The 23,317-nt window shown below is 41.6% G+C and overlaps 1 protein-coding gene across 1 annotated transcript; it reads right to left on the bottom strand.

The window, feature by feature from the left end:
* Positions 1-14,665: 14,665 nt before the first annotated feature.
* On the bottom strand, positions 14,666-18,712 carry LOC134078179 (B-cell receptor CD22-like). The gene is made up of 7 exons (XM_062533906.1): positions 18,571-18,712; positions 17,837-18,088; positions 17,290-17,562; positions 17,057-17,144; positions 16,779-16,833; positions 16,294-16,592; positions 14,666-15,425 (listed from the first exon to the last, which is right to left on the bottom strand). Exons 1-7 carry the CDS (start codon positions 18,710-18,712, stop codon positions 15,371-15,373), a joined length of 1,164 nt encoding a protein of 387 aa, XP_062389890.1. The 3' UTR covers positions 14,666-15,370.
* Between the last annotated feature and the right edge of the window lie 4,605 nt (positions 18,713-23,317).

The following is a 23,317-nucleotide window of genomic DNA, read 5'->3' as shown; positions in this document are numbered from 1 at the left end:
ACGTCCTCGTCCTGGCTGGGCACTGCCTGCTGTTTTTTGGGTTTAAACTGGACACTGGCGTACTGGACATCGTCTTCATCATCTTTATGATCTGCAGAGACTCTCTGTCCACAGCCAGAGGCCATGGGGATTGTGGAGACGTTGCCGTACACAGGATCAGAGTCTACCTGTGAAAGACCAGACAATAACTAACATCATATACGATGGACACTCTAATCACTCTCTTTTTTTTAGCCTGTGAGTCAAACTTTAGATGCGCATGATCTGTTGCGATTTATTTATGATCCTCTGAAAATATTACATTAGGAGTAATTATATGGTGTTTAGATTTAGTTGGGACATATTTGAATACGCGTTTACCTGTGTGTTGCTGTGAGTTCTCCTTGAAGTTTTTGTTAATTGAGGCTTCTGTCTCCTTTATTCCAAACACGCAAACAAAGTTTAAACTTGTATTGTCTGAAGACAGAGAGTAGCTAGACATATTTAATATATGCTTTATTCTGTGGCGATTCATAGTAAATTGATATAAAGGTATTTTTTCTGACTTGCCTCCAGCACACGACAACCACCAGCAGGAGAGCTACAGCTGAGATCCCCCCCAAAGCACTGAACAGGATTCCTCTGAGCAAGCCAGAATCTAAAGAGAAACATTTAGAAAAGAATTGTCGTGCTGAAAATTCTTTTAGCACAAAAAACACATTTAACAATGTTTCCGAAAATTCCCCCAACACTTTCCAAAGAATAATTTAGAAATGGAATGAAGAATATTGACTGGACCTGGCAAGGAGACCATGACTCCGGTTGAGTTCCTTGAGCCAACTTTATTTCGCACCTCACAGTAATAAAGTCCATCGACACCAGGGACAAGGTTAAGAGGGAGATTAAAAGTCTTCCCTGTGCGCAGAAGAACTGTTTCATTCCCGGTCCTCCTGTACCAGGTGTAGCTGTGCACTGGTGGGTTGGCATCACTGCTGCAGGTCAGAGTCACTGAGTCGCCCTCATGAAGGTCACCAGAGGGGCTGAGTGATGCTGAGGTCTTCCTGGGGGAGTCTAGTGGATGGACAACATGATAATTGTACAATACAATCTGATCAGAAACCTCTTCAGCTCTCTTTTACCAGATGTACTGCACTCTAAATTATTATCGCTTGATTTCATGAATGACTTGATGTTTTCAGATAGAAAAGAATGTTGAGCAGGAGTTGAAGTCTTGAATGTTGATCACCACAACACCTCATCAGCTGCATTATGAAGTCAGATAGACTCTATAACAGTACTCACAGTGCACATCCAGGAATGTTGCATTGGAATCACTGGCTCCGAGTTCGTTCTCTGCCGCACAGTAGTAAAGCCCACTGTGTTCAGTGCTGATGTTAGCGATGCTGTGAGATTGTCCTCGTCCGATCCACGAGGATTCAGAGCCGTGTTTCCTGCTGTACCAGGTGTAGGTGTGCACTGGTGGGTTGGCATCACTGGTGCAGGTCAGACTCACTGTACTGCCCTCCAGCAGCTCAGCAGAGGGATGGGCAGATGCTGAAGTGTTTCTTGGGCCATCTGACAAAAGAATTCTATCTCAGATTATACAACAGATATAGCCTACCTTACACTGACAGACTTTGGCAAGATTTGGGAAAGATTGTAGTCTTTTAAGCAATGCCCCTCATTCAAGCTTTACTCAAGAGACCACAATCTTTCAAGAATCTTTCCCAAATCTTGTCAAAGTCTGTCAGTGCAAGGTAAGCTTAACTCTTCTCACAGTGAAATTGGTTCTATCGGTCTTCCAACATGCTAAAATGTCTCATAATGGTATAAAGCTCACAAACGTACGTCTGACACTGAGGGTCCTATCAGGTGAAATGTGAGTCTCATGTCCCTTAACAGCACAGGAGTAATTTCCTGCATCTTCAGGGCTGGCTGAGTGTATATACAGCATGTTGTCTGCTGGGTGTAGATCACTAACAGGCTGTGAGTTCCTGTACCAGATGTAGGTGGGGTTGTTACTCAGACTGCAGGTGGTGTTGCAGGTCAGTGTTACTTTGTCTCCCTCATTCACAGTTGTTGGATCCACCAGCACCTGCAGTTCTGAATAAAATTAAAGTGTAAGTGTGAACTCTGTGCACTGCATTTATAGATAGTTTATATTAATCCAAATTACCTGTAACTGAGAGATGGAGCTCTTGTCCACTCGTCTTCCCATCTGATTTATGAGTTAGAAACCTGAAGCGATAAATCTTTGAGTCACCCAGGCACAGGTTTCTTATAGTCAGAGTGTGGCTATTAGTCTTGTTATCTCCAGAGTAATTCACTCGACCCCGATAATCATCATCATATATCAAATCATCAGGCTCTCTATTATAACGCGTTCTGATAAACCAGAATGTCTTTGTCACTCTATAGCCACAAGGGTATGTGTAATAGCTGAGGAGCTCCACTGAGGAGCCCTTCAAGGCACAGATGCTGTGGGTGAGCAGGTGTGCAGGGGTGTAGGTCACACTCCAGCGAATCAGAACACCTGAAACATGGACACACACAAAGATCAGTTTATGGAACTGCAAGTGCAATGATTTTATAGTCACCATTAGTCATTACCGTGAACACAGACACAATGATGTTAATTTGTGAAGTAGAAATTGAAATCAATAACAAACATGTGACTGACGTGACCTTAAAGGGATAATCCGGAGTGAAATGCACTTTAGATCAATTTTTCGGACTATTGGGAGTACATACGTTGAGTTGACACCAAAATCATGTAATTCGGATGTATTTTGAGAAAGTTCGAGCTCACCGTTTTTAGCCAAAACTCGTTAGCCTGGAAGTGACTCGGGCATGTCCTTTCGCCGCTACAAAACGCTATTTTTATACCTCTTCTACTGTTCCAAACAACACTACACTTACGTGGTAGTGAGTAGAGGATCCCTAAAGCCAAACCGAAGTATCCCCACGTCTTTATGTGGTCGGATAGAGAGTTCAGAATGAATTTAATCGAGTCCGTACCTTTCCGGAAATGTTAATAAAGTGTTGTTTCAGCGTTGCTAGCTGCAGCAGCGACATTTCCGGAAAGGTACTGACTCGATTAAATTCATTCTGGACTCTCTATCCGACCACATAAAGACGTGGGGATACTTCGGTTTGGCTTTAGGGACCCTCTACTCACTACCACGCAAGTGTAGTGTTGTTTGGAACAGTAGAAGAGGTATAAAAATAGCGTTTTGTAGCGGCGAAAGGACATGCCCGAGTCACTTCCAGGCTAACGAGTTTTGGCTAAAAACGGTGAGCTCGAACTTTCTCAAAATACATCCGAATGACATGATTTTGGTGTCAACTCAACGTACGTACTCCCAATAGTCCGAAAAATTGATCTAAAGTGCATTTCACTCCGGATTATCCCTTTAACATGAAACAAAGTGATGTAATTGTCAGATGTCAGGCTGATGGAATGTGAAATAAAGTAGTTGTGTCTGGGTCAAAAATGAAACCATACAAAAATTCTTTGGGTTCTATAAAGTTGTTTCAAGGCATCAGTGCATGGATAAGTCAAGAAGGGATGATATTGGGGAAAATGAATGAAAAACACTTCAGTTAGAGTGAAAAAGTGTTAATCACACACCCTGAATGTGGAACTACCCAGGTGTTGGGTTTTACAGTAAGACTATGCCATATTCATACACAAATTGCCACTGATAGTCACTTACACACAGGTGTTGGATTTTAACACCATGCCATATCCATGTATATAGTAGATTGTCACTGATAGTCACTTACACACAGGTGATGGGTGAGCCTCATGTCCCCTTACAGCCAGTGGCGATTCTAGAGTCTGTGGGGGCCCTAAGCAAAAAATCCTAGGGGGCCCTACTTACAACCCCCCCCCCCCCCCCCCAACAAAGAAAACTTGTTTTTAACATGTTGCTAGCCCTATGCCAAGCATTTATCATTCGTTGCAAGTGCCATTCACACATGCTAGACTTATTCTATTCTATTCTACATACTGGGGTTTTTTTTTCAGCACAGTGTAGGCTACCCAGATCTGCCACAATATCATGCATAAATACTTGCATTGATTTATTTTAGATTTTTAAATAATACAAATTCAAAAAGCAGGCTACTATACAAATTCTTACATTTTGACGTGTATCTCACCACAGCAAGCAGCTCGACATGACTTGGTTGTATAGGCCTGACTGCTCTGTAAATGGCAAGAACCATGATGGAGGGATACTTTGGGTCTGAGCAATTTACAGAAATATGTGGTGTGTAGGCCTACCTTCCAGAAATAAGCTGATCTGACCTGACTTGTTTGCGTTGTAGCACACATGACGTGCACACATGATGATTCTCTATAATATTTATTTTACTGCATTGCAATGAACAAAGTAAAGGCAAAAAAGTGTTTATTTGTCAAACAAATTTGGATGCAATATGAGTCTTGAATTGGATACCATACAGGAGTTTGCTATAGCCTATAGGATCTCAAAACCGTATGCTATTATGCACGTGCCTTGCCATAGAGAAACACATGATAACGATTATGAACAGCTATTATCGCACACAAAAACATAGGGTAAGTGGAGCCAAATGAAGTTATTATTTTGCTGTCACTTGGTCTGTTTTATAACTTAAAAGGTTGTATTTGGTATCTGTGTGGATAGCTCTAGCTCTCCTCTTTCATCTGACATGCGTGTCATCTTTATGATCGCGATTTCACGAGTAGGCTAAATCAAACGAGAGCTAGTATATGACATTATTATTTGTTTGTCACTTCGTCTGTTTTTATAACACAAAAGGATCGATGTATTTGGTATCAATGGAAAGCTCTGTTTCCCCTCTTTCATCTGATATGCGTATATCTCTGTGCGATGCCGGGTTTGCCAGTAATTCAACCGAGACTGGATGTGCGGGTGTATGCAGAGCAATATAGACTGTAAATATGATATACTTTGATTTAACTTCATGACTTTCATACTTGATCGTACAGACAAGTGCCTAGTCTCGTTGGAAAGCCCCGCTTCTGCTCTTTCGTGCAATACAGGTCTCATCTCGCTGCGACTAATAATTGCGGAGCAATGTAACAGTGAAGAATGGGTGTGTTTTTTTGATGCACTTTGCGCTAGTCGGGCTCAATATGTGTGGATTGTTTGCACTCTTTTGGACACAGATCCACTGTTTATAAGCCGATAGCATACATGTAGGCTACTATTTGTAAGACAGGACAGGACAGGAGCACACAAAATCACGTAACCCACCATTCAATCTCTATTGACGAAATTCTCGCTTGTCGCACCAGTAAACGCTCTGAGGTCTCGGGGCCCCCTAACGGCTCGGGGCTCCAAGCAGTTGCTTGCCATGCCTGTCGGCAAGGTGCGCCCCTGCTTACAGCACATGAATATGTAGTCAGTGAGTCTGCTGAGGGTATGGATAGGGTGTTGCTGGTTGTGTGCGAGTTACTCAGAGGCTGTGAGTTTTTGTACCAGATGTAGGTGGGGTTGTTACTCAGACTGCAGGTGGTGCTGCAGGTCAGTGTCACTTTATGACCCCACTTCACTGTTGCTGGATTCATTGTTATATGAAGATCTGTGTGCAAAAATATTTAAAGGGAAACTATGCAGGATTGGCGGTTTCGCTTTCGCTTTCGTTTTTCACTTTCTCTCGTTTTATGCTTGCATATTTTTCTGCAGAGCTTCCCCTACAGCTTTGGTGTGTATATTTTACAAAACTCCTCAATCGGTCAGTCTGCCGTGCCTTTTCATGAGACTTCACATGACACTTCCTGGAGTACACTATGGGTGCGTGCCCGAGGGCTCCTGAAATTGCAAGCGTGGTTCTACCGCTACAGACCACTAGGGCGGCCGAAAAAAACATTGTTCAACCGGTAATGACTCATTTGGTCATATATAACAGTATGGAACGAATTGATTAACTGAAAAGCGTTGCATAGTTTACCTTTAAGTGATTATTGTCACAAAGCTTATCATTTTACGGCAGAAAAAAAAATAAAAATAAAATATATGTTCCATAATACTAACCTGTAAGTGTCAGAAGAACCTCTTTACCACTAAATTTTCCGTTTGGGTCATTAGTTATAAACCTGAAAGTGTATTTTGTAGCGTCACTGTCTCTCAGATCCTTGATTCGTAGGGTGCAGGTGTTCACTTCATTCCCAAGATATTCTACACGCCCCTGATATCTGGAATCCAGACTCAAGTCATCTGTGTCTTTTGTCCCAGTCGTCAGTTTGATGAGCCAAAATGCCTCTGTGATTTTTAGATTCCCTGGATACGAGTAAGTGCAGGGAATGTCCACAAATGAGCCCTTTAAACCACAGATGCTGGTAGAGGCATACGTCACACTGTAGTCCTGACCAAGGACACCTGGTCACATGATAGAAAGAGGTTAAAACATCACTGCTACTGGACCTTTCACAACTGAAGATCTGCTTTAGAATCCAGATTTGGCAGCAGCCACTCGCTTTGTTAGGGTGAAAAGCATTGAGGGAACATTGAAGCTGCTCATAGCCTTGTAGACAGTAACTCTGTCAATATATGACCCTATATTTGAATATATGACACAACATTACTCACACAGGTCCAGATGCAGTTTCAACATGTAAATATAGCCGCAAGCGGCGATGGCGGGCCCGAGCACCAGCGGTGCGGAGACCTGTGAGATTTTGGAATCTAACAAAGCAACATGTGCGTGTTGGTGGGCATGTGCATGAGCAACACACATGCCCACCAAATTTGGTCAATTTTCCTGAATGTATGTGTCAGCCACAACAGACAATATGCTAGGTAGTGCTATAGAGTCCCTAAGCCACACCCTAGGCCAGAGCTCTATCTCTGACTATCGATAGCAGTAACACTAGACAGACACAGACAGAGGGGGTAGAGACAAATGGATCAATATAATAGAATATACACTTTTTTGATCCCGTGAGGGAAATTTATTTCTCTGCATGTAACCCAATTTAACCAAATTAGTGAACACACACAGCACACAATGAACACACAATGAGGTGAATCACACACTGACCCAAAGCAGTGATCTGCCTGCCCAACCAGCGGTGCTGGGGGAGCAGTGAGGGGTTAGGTGCCTTGCTCAAGGGCACTTTAGTGGTGGACTGGTTGGGGATTGAACCGGCAACCTTCCAGTTACAAGCCCCAAGCCCTAACCAGTAGGCCACGGCTGCCCAGAGGGAAGGAGGGAGGGAGGAAGGAGGGAGGGAGGAAAGAGGGAGGGTGGGTGGGTGTGTGTGTGTGTGTGTGTGTGTGTGTGTGTGTGTGTTTGTGTGCGTTTGTGTGTGTCTGTGTGTGTGTGTGTGCGCGCGCGCGTGCGTGCGTGAGAGAGAGAGAGAATGACGGGGGAGGGGTGAGAGAGTGTCTTTGAGTCTGTGTAGAGAAGTAGCAGGGGACGAGAGAGACATGCAGCTGAGAGAGAGAGCACCTACTCCTGCTCAGCTAAATGGATGGAGTATAAGACATATGCAAACACAAATAAACCTAAATACTCACTTACTGTGAACATGGCTAAAGTCAAAATTTCAAAATTGCAGCATAGGTTGATATGATTATAATTATTGTCAACTCGCTTCAAAATATTTTAGCTAGATTCAAACCTTCGCCATTTCAATATACTTTTGTATACTTTTTAATATACTATACTCAGAGCAGTGAGCTGCCTGCCCAACCAGCGGCGCTCAGGGAGCAGTCAGGGGTTAGGTGCCTTGCTCAAGGGCACTTCAGCTGTGGACTGGTCAGGGATCGAACCGGCAATCCTCCAGCTACAAGCCCCAAGCCCTAACCAGTAGGCCACGGTTGCCCAAAGGGTGTGTGTGTGTGTGTGTGTGTGTGTGTGTGTGTGTGTGTGTGTGTGTGTGTGTGTGTGTGTGTGTGTGTGTGTGTGTGTGTGTGTGTGTGTGTGTGTGTGTGTGTGTGTGTGTGTGTGTGTGTGTGTGTGTGTGTGTGTGTGTGTGTGTGTGTGTGTGTGTGTGTGTGTGTGTGTGTGTGTGTGTGTGTGTCTGTCTGTCTCTCTCTCTCTGTGTCTCTAGAAAGCCGCGCGTGTCTCAATGTGTGTGTGTTAGTTAGGGAGGACCCGAGAAGGGGGGTGACAGAGTGCGTGCGTGTGTCTGTTAGTTGCAACAGAGAGAGAGGCAGAGAAGGACAGAGAGGAGGGGCTGTGTGATTGGGCAAATATGAAATTAAAAATAACTCACTTTCTGTTAACATGGTTAAAATCAAAATTGCAGCATAGCTTGATATGATTATAATCATTCATCAACTCGCTTCAAAATATTTTAGCTAAAACTGCATCCACCACAATCATTAATGCGCTTTTAAAAATCACAAACAACACCAAATTCAAAACTTTGTATATGACTGTCACTACAAACACACTAACTAATACTCCATCAAATTTCATCCAAATTAGTCACTGTTTTCTGCCTATAACACCAACTTTTTGTTTCTTTTATAAGACACCTAGATTCAAACCTTCGCCATTTCAATATACTTTTGAAATTCAAAAATCTGGTCGCAATTCCTCTCGGGCAACCCCTCAAGATCCTTTTACTGCTGAAAGGACATGATTTCGATAAACCGTCTAGGAGAAGTGTTTCAAAATACGTGATGTGCAAAAATCATTATCATAATCATAACTCAAATTCCTCTAAGATTTACTATATCATTTAAATGTAAAAGTTGTTCAAATTAGTACAACACATATGCCCACCAAATTTGGTTCATTTTCGTGCATGTATGTGTCAAACACAACAGAAACTGCGCTAGGTGGCGCTATAGAGTCCCTGAGCCACACCCTAGGCCAAAGCTCTGTCTCTGAGTTTCGATTGCAATTCTACAAATGGCTGCCAAATTACAAGAGTTTTAGAGCATGCCAAGTTGGTGAAAAAAAAAAAACAGGTAAGGAGGAAAAAACTATAATAATAATAAATATAGCCGCAAGCGGCGATGGCGGGCCCGAGCACCTGCGGTGCGGACCTGTGACATTTGCGGAATCTAACAAAGCAACACGTACTTGTTGGTGGGCATGTGCATGAGCAACACACATGCCCACCAAATTTGGTTAATTTTCATCAATGTGTAACCACAACAGACAACAAGCTAGGTGGCGCAATAGAGTCCCAAAGCCACACCCAAGGCCAGAGCTCTGTCTCTGACTAGTGGCAGCAATAACACACAAGCGTACCTAATTGTCGTGTATGTATGTGTCAACAATAATAGACAATGTACTAGGTGGCGCTATAGAGTCCCTAAGCCTCACCCTAGGCCAGAGCTGTATCCCTGACAAGCAGTAGCAATAGCACACATGCCCACCAAATGTGGTTCATTTTCGTGAATGTGTCAACCATAATGGACAATGTAGTAGGTGGCGCTATAGAGTCCCTAAGCCACACCCTAGGCCAGAGCTCTATCCCTGACTAGCAGTAGCAATAACACACATGCCCGCCAAATGTGGTTAATTTTCGTGAATGTATCAACCACAACAGACAATGCGCTAGGTGGCGCTATAGAGTCCCTAAGCCACACCCTAGGCCAGAGCTCTGTTTCTGAGTTGCAGCAGTAATAACACACAAGCTCACCAAATTTGATTCATTTTCGTGAATGTATGTCAACCACAACAGGTAACACACTAGGTGGCGCTATAGAGTCCCTAAGCCACACCCTCGGCCAGAGCTCTGTCTCTGACTAGCAATAGGAATAACACACAAGCCCATCAAATTTGGTTAATTTTTGTGAATGTTTGTGTCAACCACAACAAACAACGCTCTAGGTGGCGCTATAGAGTTCCTAAGCCACACCCTAGGCCAGAGCTCTGTCTCTGACTAGCAATAGGAATAACACACAAGCCCATCAAATTTGGTTAATTTTCGTGAATGTAGGCTATGTGTCAACCACAACAGACAATGCGCTAGGTGGCGCTATAGAGTCCCTAAACCACACTCTAGGCCAGAGCTCTGTCTTTGACTACCGATAGCAATAACACACAAGCCCACCACATTTGGTTCATTTTCGTGAATGTATGTGTCAACCACAACAGACAACGCACTAGGTGGCGCTAGAGAGTCCCTACGCCACACCCTAGGCCAAAGCTCTGTCTCTGACTAGCCATAGCAATAACACAGAAGTCCACCAAATTTGGTTCATTTTCGTGAATGTTTGTGTCAACCACAACAGATAACGTGCTGCTAGGTGGCGCTATAGAGTCCCAAAGCCACACATTAGGCCAGAGCTCTGTCTCTGACTACCAGAAGCAATTCCACATGTAGCTGCCAAATTACATCCAATTCATAACCTTTTTTCTGCCTATAACACCAACTTCCTGTTTCTTAATAAAACGCCATAATTCAAACCTTCGCCATTTCAATATACTTCAAAAATTCAAAAATCTGGTCGCAATTCCTCTCGGGCAACCCCTCAAGATCATTTTAGTGCTTATATGACATGATTTCGATAAACCGTCTAGGAGAAGTATTTCAAAATACGTGATGTGCAAAAATCATAATCATAATCATAACTCAAATTCTTCTAACATTCACTATATAGTTTAAATGTAAAACTTGTTCAGAATAATACAACACACATGTCCACCAAATTTGGTTCATTTCCGTGAATGTATGTGTCAACCACAGTAGACGGCGCGCTAGGTGGCGCTGTAGAGTCCCTGAGCCACACCCTAGGCCACAGCTCTGTGTCTGAGTATCAAATGCAATTCTACATATGCCAGCTAAATTGCAAGAGTTTTAGAGCATGCCAAGTTGGTGAAAAATGTTACTGGTAAGATAATTATACTATAATAATAATAAGAAGAATAATCTGAGCAAAAACAATAGGGCCTTGCACCTACGGTGCAGCCACTTTCAGTGGCCGCACCTCGGTGCTCGGGCCCTAATAATCTGAGCGAAAACAATAGGGCCTTGCACCTACGGTGCAGCCACTTTCAGTGGCCGCACCTCGGTGCTCGGGCCCTAATGAGTAGATATGCAGGGTAGGATTACCTGATAGAAGGCAAAGGACTGCAATGAGAATCACAGGGCCTTTTGTGGATGGCATGGCTCCATCAACCTTTAAAAAATAACAAGCCTCATCACTTTGGAGACAGTAGGTCAATGAAAATGATTTCATATTAGAAAAGCCAAAAAACAAAATCAAGTACTTATGTATTCACTGTAGACAATGACTGTTTACACAAATTTCCATGAACAAGTTAGTGTTACCACATAGTACATTATATTAATCAGTATTGCTATAGTATGTCCGTATCACCAAACACCGGTAATTTCTAAAGATTTACCAAGTAGCAGAATAGCAGTCATAGTCTAGTCGTAATCCCCATAGGCCCATAGTAAACCCAGACCCCATTTACCCTTGGAACAAAATGTTTTGACTTTATTGAAAAATCTGATTTTGTCCTTATGCAAATGAGCACATATTTGATGAGATATGGCCTCATTTGCATTTTAAACATTAAAATACAAAAAACATGCAATACATTTCTTTTATCATCTTAATATAAGTAATCAACTATCATAAACTATTATTTAAATGGTTTACCCTCTTCATCTGTCTCGCCTTAACTGCCTATATTTATGCTAGTTATGCATATAATTGCCCAAAGTGCAACTTGGCACCCAAATTAAATTCCATCCATTAGGCCTATAGATTTCCTAGACATCTCTGCAATAAAACTGGATTTCTGGATTCAAGAAATTACGACTATACACTATCATGCATTTCCTACATGGAAACAATTACTGAATGGGGGACTTGTGACATTTCAGCATCATCAGCTCCAATGACAGCAGTGCAGTGAAGTGTAGCAGTGTGGTCAAATGTTCATGTACAGTAAGTCGGGCTGACGGGAAGCTCTCGCTCTCCATGTCTGAGTAAGGTGAGACGACTACACCCTCGCTATCACAAAATGTTACGTTCCTCTACACACACTCTCTCACATTGGTCTCACAGTGTGTTTTGCCACGTTGGGAAGTGCACAGCTACGGTTATGGTTATGTTACTTAGCAGACGCCTTTGTCCAAAGCGCGTTAATTCAGGGTGCTTGCCAAATTATATGAAGAGCGTTTTTTTTTTGTTAAAAAAAAAGTGTAGATTCACATAGCATAACAGAAGGGCTTTACTCTTTAAAATAGCCTGAGCATCTAGCAGACGAAGGGTTAAAGGTTTGCATGATCCCTTTCATTGGACAGCTTCATTTAATTAGCTTTAATTGGTTGGCATCACAATTGCACTCATCTGTATGCAAATCAGTTTATATCATTTTAAATATTATATAAAGGAAAGGATAATACTAACACTCTGTGTTGGATCCATCTTGTTATCTTTACAGTCTTAGTGGGGCACAGATTAAGAACAGGAGAGTCTAGAGAAGCTGTCATCTTCAAACGTAAGACAAAGTAAAAAATGTTTTGTTGTTGTTGTTGTTCAAAATAACTATCCTCTTAAAAAGTAAAATATTGCACTTACTTGTGTTTGCTGAGAGCAAGAGAGGGCGAGAGAGCCGTTCCGTCTTCAAAGGAATTTACAGTATCGGAAGTGTGTGTGTGTGTGTGTGTGTGTGTGTGTGTGTGTGTGTGTGGGTGTGTGTCGCTAGAGGCTACAAGGGAGGGGGGAGTGGCCGATGTAGGACAAACTGTTAAAACTGATACAAAGACTGTACTTCTCTTTTTGTTTTATCTGTGATCAGTGTGGACTGAGGCCTTTCTACAGAAGACCAACTGCATATGTGTCACATGTCCATGCTCCTGAAGCACCATGTTGATTGGCAGGGATTGATTATGGGTTAGTGTTGATTGGCTGGGATGGTCTATGGGTTGGTGTTGATTGGCTGGGATGGTCTATGGGTTGGTGTTGATTGGCTGGGATGGTCTATGGGTTGGTGTTGATTGGCTGGGATTGTTAATGGGTTGGTGTTGACTATAATTATTATTATATGTAGTAATATTTACCCTGGAAATCCAGAGTCCTTGCGAGAGCACAATTTTAATTGTGTCTGCAAGATACTCTGGCAGTGAGTAATGATGCACGTTATTTTTACCCCTGGCATCGCGGGTAACCAATCAAAACGGTGTATCTGATATAAGCGGGCCAGAGGCGCGTTATACTGATGACGACAGCGCTGCATGCATCATTCAAAGTCAATAAACATTGGTCGTAGTGCTATCCAATTGCGTTCAGTGAGATTTTCAAAATCATGCTTGGTGCCGCCCCTCGAGTTGGGCCATTACATTATTCGTGGCCAGACCCTTAATCTGAAAGATTGCCAGGGTCTGGATTTACCAGACTAAGTAATACCAGTGAGAGTATTTTGATGCATTTGCTGTGGTCCCCAAACATGCAGCATATTGACATCATGACCCTGCAACTTTAGTGAAGGCTGCTATATAGCAAGGGTGTGAAAAGGGCCGTCAGTGGAAAGAGGAACTGAAAACACTGATGCTGAGTTATTTTTTCTGCATTTCATCCTGGTGTGTGAGAAATGAATAAAGTTTCTGACGGTTTCATTAAGGTAACAACATCATAATCATTAACACCATTCTAGCACCGTACCACTTTCCATATTTGACCATCAACCATCATGGAAAAGGAATGAAAAAAAGAAGAAAAACTCTCTTTCTCTTTCTCTGCCTCTCGCTGTCTTGCTCTATCTCTCACAATCTCTCTGTCTTTCTCTCGGCCTCTGCTTCCCCCCCTCTCATACACTCTCCATAGGTACTTGGAGTCAGCAGGAACTGCAGGGTTTTTTAGATGAAAGCATGACAACCCCCATCACACCATTCCAGTGGCGAGGTTACCTTTATTATTTATTTATCTATGTGTGTATATTTACTGACTGACTGACTGACTTACTGACTTGCTTACTCTCTTACTGACTTACTTACTGACTTAGTGACTGACTGACTTAAAAAAAAAAAGCAGCATGAGTGCACCTTAGAGTGCAGCGTAGAGGCAGGGCAGATAAGCTGCAGTGCAGCTGTAGAACCATACAAAGTCGACAGTTGGCAACAGTGTGTTGTAACACTATCTTTTATGTTTAACTCTTCTTGAGACCAAGAGGAGAGAGCACATCACCCCTGTGTCAGCTGAACTGCACTGGCTCCCTGTCTCCTATAGAATTGATTTTAAGGTTATGTTAATAGGAGTTATTGACATAAACATTAACATATTATTAACGTAATAGGGGTTATATATTATGCAGAATGTCAGAAGGCTAAACCAGAAAACAGGTCTAATCACATCTGCCTATGGAATGATACCATTGCAACAGCAATTAAGCTATCGTCAACTAAAATACTGTTTGCATTTTAAATCCAGTTTTATTTTTTTGCATGTTATTGTTTTGTCCAAAAGCATGCAAAGGTAAAATTAAAAAAAAAATCTGAAGTGGAAAGAGAAGGAGTAAAGGAAGGAGTGAGATAGTTTGGTGTGGAGTGTGTGTGTGCCTCATCATTATCATCATCATGATCATCATCATCACTTAACTCGGACCCTCCTTTCAAATGTATTTATTTATTTATTTACTTCAAAAACAAGCAATAACCTAGAGATAATACAACATAATACAACACAAAACAATCAGTACGCTTTTATACAAACAAAGATCTATTGTAAATGACTATTCATGACAAAAACTCGCTTATTTAATGACTAGAATAAAAAATAATACTAATTCTACTTGTACAGCGTGTCTCTGATGTGTCCTGATCATTCACTCTGTTCCCCTGAGGTTCTATGTTCTAGGTTCTATGTTCACTTTGGGGAGACCTAGAACAAGTATAAGAATATGCAAATTATGTTGGAGCAGGGTCCCATAGCACCAGTCTCAGCTGACAGAGCACAAGCATATAACATGATGGGTTACAGACACACACACACACACGCATGCAGGCACGCACGCTCACTCACAATGTATAACTGCATAATTATTTTTATATCAAAATGTATCTCACGTAAATATATATAAATATAACATGGTGTAACAAATGATGAGGCCTCACACACTGTACTATCACATTTTAAATACTGGACTGATCAGCCTCACTGCTATACAAATCATCAAGCCAAGCTGAATCAAGGCGTTTACTTATTCATTAAATAGCTTATCAATACAACTATAAACATCACTGCAAATTTCAGTACTCATCCATAATATGACCATGCTACTTAACAATATGATGCATAAAATGGATTAGTAATGTAGAGGGGATGTAGGGCAGAGGGGTATCGATCCCGATGGTGGGACGTCTGCAAAGCATCTCAAGCTTATCAATAAAACTATGAGCCAACACTGCAAATCTCACTACTCAGTGACAGACCAGTGTTCTGGTCAGGCCATCAGTCTCTCATGGTTTGGACTTCTTGTTGACGGTGCTGTATATTGCAGACTCGTCCCCAGTTCTGTGGAGAGTGAGCATCTCAGTCAACTTTAACTCTTCACTAAAACATTTCAATTTTCAATTTCAATTTCAATTTAATTTCACTTAAAGTGCACCAAAACATTAAACATGTCTCATGGCGCTTTACAGAGTGATAGATAGATAGATAGATAGATACTTTATTGATCCCCAAGGGGAAATTCAAGGTGTTAAACATTCAGAGATTCAGAGAGGACCCATGAGTAACAGGGGCGGGGAAAAACTCCCTAAAATAGAGATACAGTACATGGGAAGATCCACGACTCAATGGCCCAACCCATCTGTCTAGGATCAGTAACAGTACAATAAGGTAATTTATAGTCTCAGAAAGCTCAATCCAGGGTAGAGAATAAATTGTCCATAGGGATGAGTAATTTTCTAAGGGAAAGCGCATCATTCGGATTAGTATACGGCAAACCTCACAGTAAAATATATAACTGTTGCAGACTGGGTCAATGTGCGTCTTTAAAAAGTGAGGAGGTGACAATGAGCCTTGCTGATCCAACAAGCAGATAGATGAGTCTCCAACTAAAGCCATTTATGGATCATCCTCTTTGTATTTTTTGGGGGAACTACATTGTTTGAAGATTTAAACAGGCCAAGGTTTGTATCAAAATAGGGAAGATGCTGTATATTTTTGACTATGAAGAATACTGCGCTTTCAACTAAATGATTTCTTATATTTCTATTCTTTTATCTCCTGCCAGGATTTGTGCAGACACAGTATCCCTTTGTAGAGTACAATATGCAGTGAAACACGTGCATGACACACAATAACAAATTCACAAAGCATTTCACCGAACACTAATGTCCAGTCGTCTGTAATGTCTGTAATGAGAGTAAATACTCACTGGGTGGCAGCACTGAGTCCCTGCAGATTCAGTGAGGCGTACTGGGTCTCCTCCTGAGGCATGTCAGATGGAGGTTGCTGAGGAACGTTAGGCTCTGGTTTGGATTTGTTGAACTGGACGCTGGCGTACTGGACGTCCTCGTCCTGGCTGGGCACTGCCTGCTGTTTTTTGGGCTTAAACTGGACGCTGGCGTACTGGACATCGTCTTCATCATCTTTGTGATCTGCAGGGACTCTCTGTCCACAGCCAGAGGCCAAGGGCATTGTGGAGACGTTGTCATAGACAGGATCAGAGGTTCCCTGTGAATTGATTACAACAACAACTGACAATACATGGGGGTACCCAGTCTTTTCTCTGGCCCACAAGCCTAACTTTGGACAGGCATGCTCTAATTAATTTCTGCTCATCTGAAAATATACTACATTAGGAGTCATTATATTGTGGAGCTAGATTTAGTTGGGACTGTTTGAATAGGCAGTGTTTACCTGTGTGTTGCTGTGTGTGCTCCTTGAGGTTTTTGTTGATTGAGTCTTCTGTCTCCTTTATTCCAAACATATAAACAAAGTTTAAACTTATATTGTGTGCAGACACAGAGAAGCTATATATACTGTATATATACTGTGTGTGTGTGTGTGTGTGTGTGTGTGTGTGTGTGTGTGTGTGTGTGTGTGTGTGTGTGTGTGTGTGTGTGTGTGTGTGTGTGTGTGTGTGTGTGTGTGTGTGATGATTCATAATTAACATAAATATATTCTCTGTGACTTGCCTCCAGCACACGACAACCACCAGCAGGAGAGTTACAGCTGAGATGACCCCCAAAGCACTAAACATGATTCCTCTGAGCAAGCCAGGATCTAAAGAGAAACATTTAGAAAAGCATTGTAGTGCTGACTAAATTTGTATCTCTACTACAGAAATTCAGGGTATCACAATGTTGCCCAAAATCGGCAACACTCTCAGAGACAAATTTAGAAGTGAAATTATGAAACTGCACTGAACCTGCCAAGGAGATCACTACTGCAGTTGAGTTCTTCGAGCCGACCTTATTTCGTGCCTCACAGTGATATAGTCCATCCACACCAGAGACGAGGTTAAGAGTGAGGTTCAGCATCCTCCCTGTGCCCTGAAGAACTGTTCCATCTCCGGTCTTCCTGTACCAGGTGTAGTTGTGCACTGGTGGGTTGGCATCACTGCTGCAGGTCAGAGTCACTGAGTCACCCTCATGAAGGTCACCAGAGGGGCTGAGTGATGCTGAGGTGTTCCTGGGGGAGTCTAGTGGATGGACAACATGATAATTCTACAGAACAGTCGGATCAGCAAACTCTTCAGCTCTCTTCTACCTCATGTACCGTACACTAAATTACTGTGTGATTTCACAAACTATTTGATGTTTTTAGATAGAAAATAATATTAAAATTCACAGGAGTTGAACTCTTCAATGTTGATCCCCACAACACCTCATCAGCTGCATTATGAAGTCAGATAGAATTGGACTCTTTAGTCACAAGTCTGATTATCTGACCTAATACTCATATCTAGTACTCACAGTGCACATCCAAATATGTGGCTCTGGAATCACTGGCTCCGTGTCTGTTCTCTGCCTTACAGTAGTAAAGTCCACTGTGCTCAGTGCTGATGTAAGTGATGTTGTACGTCTGCCCTTCTCCGATCCTTGTAGATTCAGACCTATTCTTCCTGAGCCCACTGTGCTCACTGCTGATGCTAGTGATGCTGTAAGATTGTCCTAGCCATGAGGATTCAGACCCATTCTTCCTTCTGTACCAGGTGTAGGTGTGTGCTGGTGGGTTGGCATCACTGCTGCAGGTCAGAGTCACTGAACTGCCCTCTTCCATATCACTAGAGGGACTGAATGATACTAAAGTGTTTCTTGGAGCATCTGCATTTGGAAGTTTGGAATTTATAAGAGAGAGAGAGAGAGAGAGAGAGAGAGAGAGAAATCATTATCAATTGAAGCTGATACATCATCTTTGGTTAGTCAGTGCATTGTGGTTGGAAGTTATCACAGATTTACATGATCTCAACGATCTCATTTCATGGCATGAAACACTGCGGATTTTGTGGAAAAGGTGCATTGACTGCATCCCACAAGAAAGTACAGTACAGTAAAGATATTTACTTGTCCAAATAATCATACCCAAAACATCATGGGTGTACCTATCATTACTTAAGCTACTATTACATAATGATTGAACTGAAATAATAACACATATCGAAAATTTAGCAATTTAATTTCTCATTTCTGCTGAGGTCCACACTTACATGTTACATTTATGTGTACTGATGAAGAGTTGTGTTTCCCAATCTCATTCTCAGCCACACAGTAGTAGAATCCACTCTGCTGAGAGCTGATGTTGACAAGGCTGTAACTCAATCCAACTTGTAAAGAATGATCTTCAAGCATCTTGTACCAGGTGTAGGTGTGCACTGATGGGTTGGCATCACTGCTGCAGGTCAGAGTCACTGAGTTGCCTTCTTCTATATCACCAGAGGGACCAACTGATACTGAGGTGTTTTTTGGAGCATCTATATATTGACAACATAAGTGCACACACAGAGCAATAAGCAATGATCATGGTGAAAAAAAATCCATATAATTTGTTTTATAACACCATGCAATAGCAACATTTGGTGCTGTCTGATATTTAACAACATATTATTTATATTTCACTAGACAATCATCAATAATTATTTTACTTTTCAAAACATGATAGCTTCTGGCCGCTATTTAGCATGTTTGAACTAGAATTATAACACATGGGGTAGCACTACACGTAGCCTGGGTATAGCCATGCTGCCTTGTGCACAATTTCATTCGCGCTCGCCTCAGCTAGGGAACCAATTGCAGAACGGGGGTTGACGGGGCAGCAATGTTTGGTTCCTAGGCCTCATCTCAATTGAGATGAGGTCTGGTGTCAGCGAGGCTAACATGCGTGGGCAGGTAAGGTTAAATGTTTAAATGCTGTACTGCTGAAGACCTGCTCTGTCCAGCAACATTCTCAGCCAGACAGTAATAGAGTCCACTCTCTCTAGAGTTGATGGTTGCACTGCTACGGGTCTGACTTGATCCTACTTGTGCAAATCCATTTCTAGCCTTCTTTCAGACCTCTTGTACCAGGAGTATGTGTACTGGTGGGTTGGCATCACTGCTGCAGGTCAGAGTCACTGAACTGCCCTCCACTGGTTCACCAGAAGGATGGACAGATGCTGAAGTGTTTCTTAGAACATCTGTCAGAAACATTTCCCTCATTTCTGTTTTTCACATTCTATTTGTTTTCAAATATAAATAAATATGTTTCTAACAGATGCTCCAAGAATATAATAATGCATTTGTTTCTGTCATCTCAGATATAAAAAAACATAATAAAGAATGGTATACAGTAATATAATACTAGATGCATTGTTTCGTGTCTCAGATGCCATTGTTACTTTACATATCATCATAAAGATGGCATGAATCTCACATACTTACATCTGACATCAAGAGTCAATTCAGGTGAATTGGGAATCTCAAGTCTCTTAACAGCACAGGAGTATATTCCTGCATCTTCAGTGCTGACAGAGTCTATAACCAGCTTGTTGTTAGTTGTGTGTGGATTTACAGCCCGTGAGTTCCTGTACCAGATGTAGGTGGGGTTGTTACTCAGACTGCAGGTGGTGCTGCAGGTCAGTGTTACTTTGTCTCCCTCCTTCACTGTTGCAGGACTAACCTGCACTTCCAGCTCTGAAAGAAATTGCATTTTGTTGATATAATAAATAGCATCTTTACTCCCTGTGTCCCCTAACATTTCAAACACTTTTAAGGAAATACCTGTAACTGTGAGTTCAACAAATCCAGAAGAATATTTTCCTCCTACTTGATCAGTTATAAATCTGAAGGTGTATGTTTTTGCATCGCCAAGGTTCAGGTTTCTAATGGTCAGAGTGCGGCTATTTTTGTTATTTTCAGCATAATTCACACGACCCTGATAGTGTTCATCCTCTCTCAGATCCTCGGTTCCTTCGCCATTCACCCATGTGGTAAACCAGAATGCCTTTTTGACTGTATGATCACAAGGGTATGTGTAATAGCTGTGGAGTTCCACTGAAGAGCCCTTCAAGGCACAGATGCTATGTGGGGTATAGGCCAAACTCCAACCACTCAGAGCACCTGAAACATGGACACACACATACAAACAAACACTTAAAATTAGTCACAACAGTTTGTGTTAATCTTTATCAACATGACTGCAGACATATTCATAGAGCGGGAACAAAAAAAAAAAAAAAAAAAAAAAATCAAATGTGTATATACTTACACACAGATGGTGATGGGTGATCCTCATGTCCTCTTACAGCACAGGAGTAATAACCAGCATCATCATCTTTGCTAAATGAGGGTATGGACAGGGTGTTGCTGGTTGTGTGTGAGTTACTCAGAGGCTGTGAGTTCCTGTACCAGATGTAGGTGGGGTTGGTACTCAGACTGCAGGTGGTTTTGCAGGTCAGTGTTACTGTGTCTCCCTCCTGCACTGATTTTGGACTCATTGTTACATGAAGATCTGTGTGCAAAAAGTGATTATTGTCATATTGAAAAAGAAGTTATGATAAGTGAGTTCAGTTATGAAAAGTTAAGTTAAAATTGCATTACTGTAAGAAAAACAAATCATAATAATTTTCAATCAGTTTTCCATAATAGGCTACTAACCTCTAAGTGTCAGAGAGACCTCAGTTCCACTAAATTTCCCACTTGGGTCATCAGTTATAAACCTGAATCTGTATTCTTCCTCAGCGTCACTGTCTTTCAGATCCTTGATTCTTAGATTACAGTTATTCTGTTCATCCCCAAGATATTCCACACGCCCCTGATATCTGGAATCCAGACTCAAGTCATCTGTGTCTTTTGTCCCAGTCATCCCTTTGATGAACCAGAATGCCTCTGTGATTTTTAGATTACTTGGATATTTATAAGTGCAGAGAATGTCCACAAATGACCCCTTTAAACCACAGATGCTGGTAGAGGCATACGTCACACTGTAGTCCCGACCAAGGACACCTGTTCACATGATAGAAAGAGGTTTGTCACTGCTACTAGACCTTTCACAACTGAAGATCTGCTTTAGAACTCAGATTTGGCAGCCGCTTTGTTGGAGTTAAAAGCATTGAGGGAACATTGAAGCTGCTCATAGCCTTGTAGACAGTATCTCTGTTGATATATGACCTTATATTTGAATATGACTTAACATTCACACAGGGTCAGATGCAGCTTCAACGTGTAATGAGTAGATATGTAGTGCAGGATTACCTGATAGAAGGCACAGAACTATAGTGAGAATCACAGGGCCTTTTGTGAATGGCATGGCTGCATCAACCTTTATAAAACAACAAGCCTTATCATTCTGGAGACATTAATGAAAATTATTTCGTATTGGATGAGCCAAAAGTTTAGTACTTAAGTATTCAATACAGACATTAACTGTTTACACAAATGTCTATTAACAAGGTAGTGTTACCACAGAGTAGCCTACTTCATATTATTTTTTTTTTCTAAAACACAATTTCGAAAAAAAAAAATTCTAAACACAAGTTACAAAACCACACACCAACTGCAAAATACGTGAATCTACCCAGCAAAATGAAGCACTGCAACCAAAACTACAAACAGCATTATCAAAATCAAACTTTTGCACCACATGGCACACACTTCATTCCTTCACCAGATTTTTGTCTAACCAACTACACAGTTGGTCATAATGAAAAACACTCTTATCTGTAGTATGCTTTGCCATAATGCTAAATAGTTAAAATTGTAGAAAGTTATTTACGTGCACATAAATATTTGCAGATACAGATGCATGCATTTTTTTTCACCAAACAAGTCAGTGCAACATGCACAGCAAGTATATTTACACTGGACTCTCCCTTCCTCTCTCATTTTCACCCTCCCTCTTCCTCTTCCTCTCTCTGCAATCTCTTCCATTTTTGTTGTAAAAAAAAAGGTGCTCGTTGTTCTGTGGTTTTACTGTATTGTTTTTTATCTTTGTGAAGTACATTGAGTTGCCCTGCTGGACAAAATGTGCTATATAAATAAAGTTGCCTTGCCTTGTGTTTGACTAGGTGGCACACATATTGGTCAATTACTGTAGCTCATGTGTTTTGAAACTGAAAATGTTACTTTATGTTAGATTTTTGTGTCTTATGCAGAGAACCGGGTTCAGTGCATTTAAAAAGTGCCATTTTGAAATGCAAAATGTGTGTAAAGCTGAAAATGTCTTTAGACTTTTAGAGACTTGAGAGGATGTTTTGCTCTCTGTGTGGCAGTTTAAAAAAATTGCGCTATGAATGTCATTTTAGTACGGAGCCCGAGAGGGCTCACGTCAATATTTTTTGGGGAAGGAAGAAATTGTGCGCTCACTTTGCAAAATCGAGCTCTCATTTTACTAAATCGTGCACTCGTTTAAGTAGAGCGTGCTCTCGTTTCATTACATCATGCGCCCGTTTTCCTTAAACGTGCGCTCACAGTACTACATCGTGGTCTCGCTAATCTAAAATGTGCACTCGTTTTAGTTTTTCTTAAAATGGGCGCACGATTAGATAGAAACTTGAGCATGATTTGTATAAAACGTGCATTTGTTTTCATTAAACCATGCCCTCGTTTTATAAAATCGAGCCCTTGAATTACAAAACCGTGCTCTCATTTTATTAAATCGAGCTCTCAATTAAAACAATTCGAGAGCTTGTTTTTTAAAAAACGTGCCCATGATTTATAGCTTATAATGTGCGTAAGTTAGAACATGGTGAGCACTATCCCATTTGCTGTTACAGTTGTGATAAGTAGGCCTTGGGTCAGTTTGAGGCATTGTGAAAGACATGGATCTATGGGTTCACCATGGGTTAGATATGTCACACAAATAAATACTGGCAACTTTAGTAACTCAGCATGGTTGCAAGTGCAAGTAGGCCTATACGTTGCGAACAAGCGGAACAAGAGAACGGCTTGCGAGTGAGAAAAGAGCTGTGCGCATCATTC

Source organism: Sardina pilchardus, chromosome 1 (assembly GCF_963854185.1).
Source record: "Sardina pilchardus chromosome 1, fSarPil1.1, whole genome shotgun sequence".
In the NCBI taxonomy this organism is placed as follows: Eukaryota; Metazoa; Chordata; class Actinopteri; order Clupeiformes; family Clupeidae; genus Sardina; species Sardina pilchardus.
This window is presented reverse-complemented; position numbering and strand designations above follow the sequence as displayed.

Bases quoted from the DNA above. Each gene is read 5' to 3' on its own strand.
- LOC134078179 (XM_062533906.1), bottom strand. From the start codon at position 18,712: ATGCTTGAAGATCATTCTTTACAAGTTGGATTGAGTTACAGCCTTGTC. The intron at 18,089-18,570 runs GTAAGTGTGGAC...CCAACCCACCAG, and splicing joins AGTACACATAAATGTAACAT to CACACACCTACACCTGGTAC. The intron at 16,593-16,778 runs GTAAACACTGCC...ATCAATTCACAG, and splicing joins GCACACACAGCAACACACAG to GGAACCTCTGATCCTGTCTA.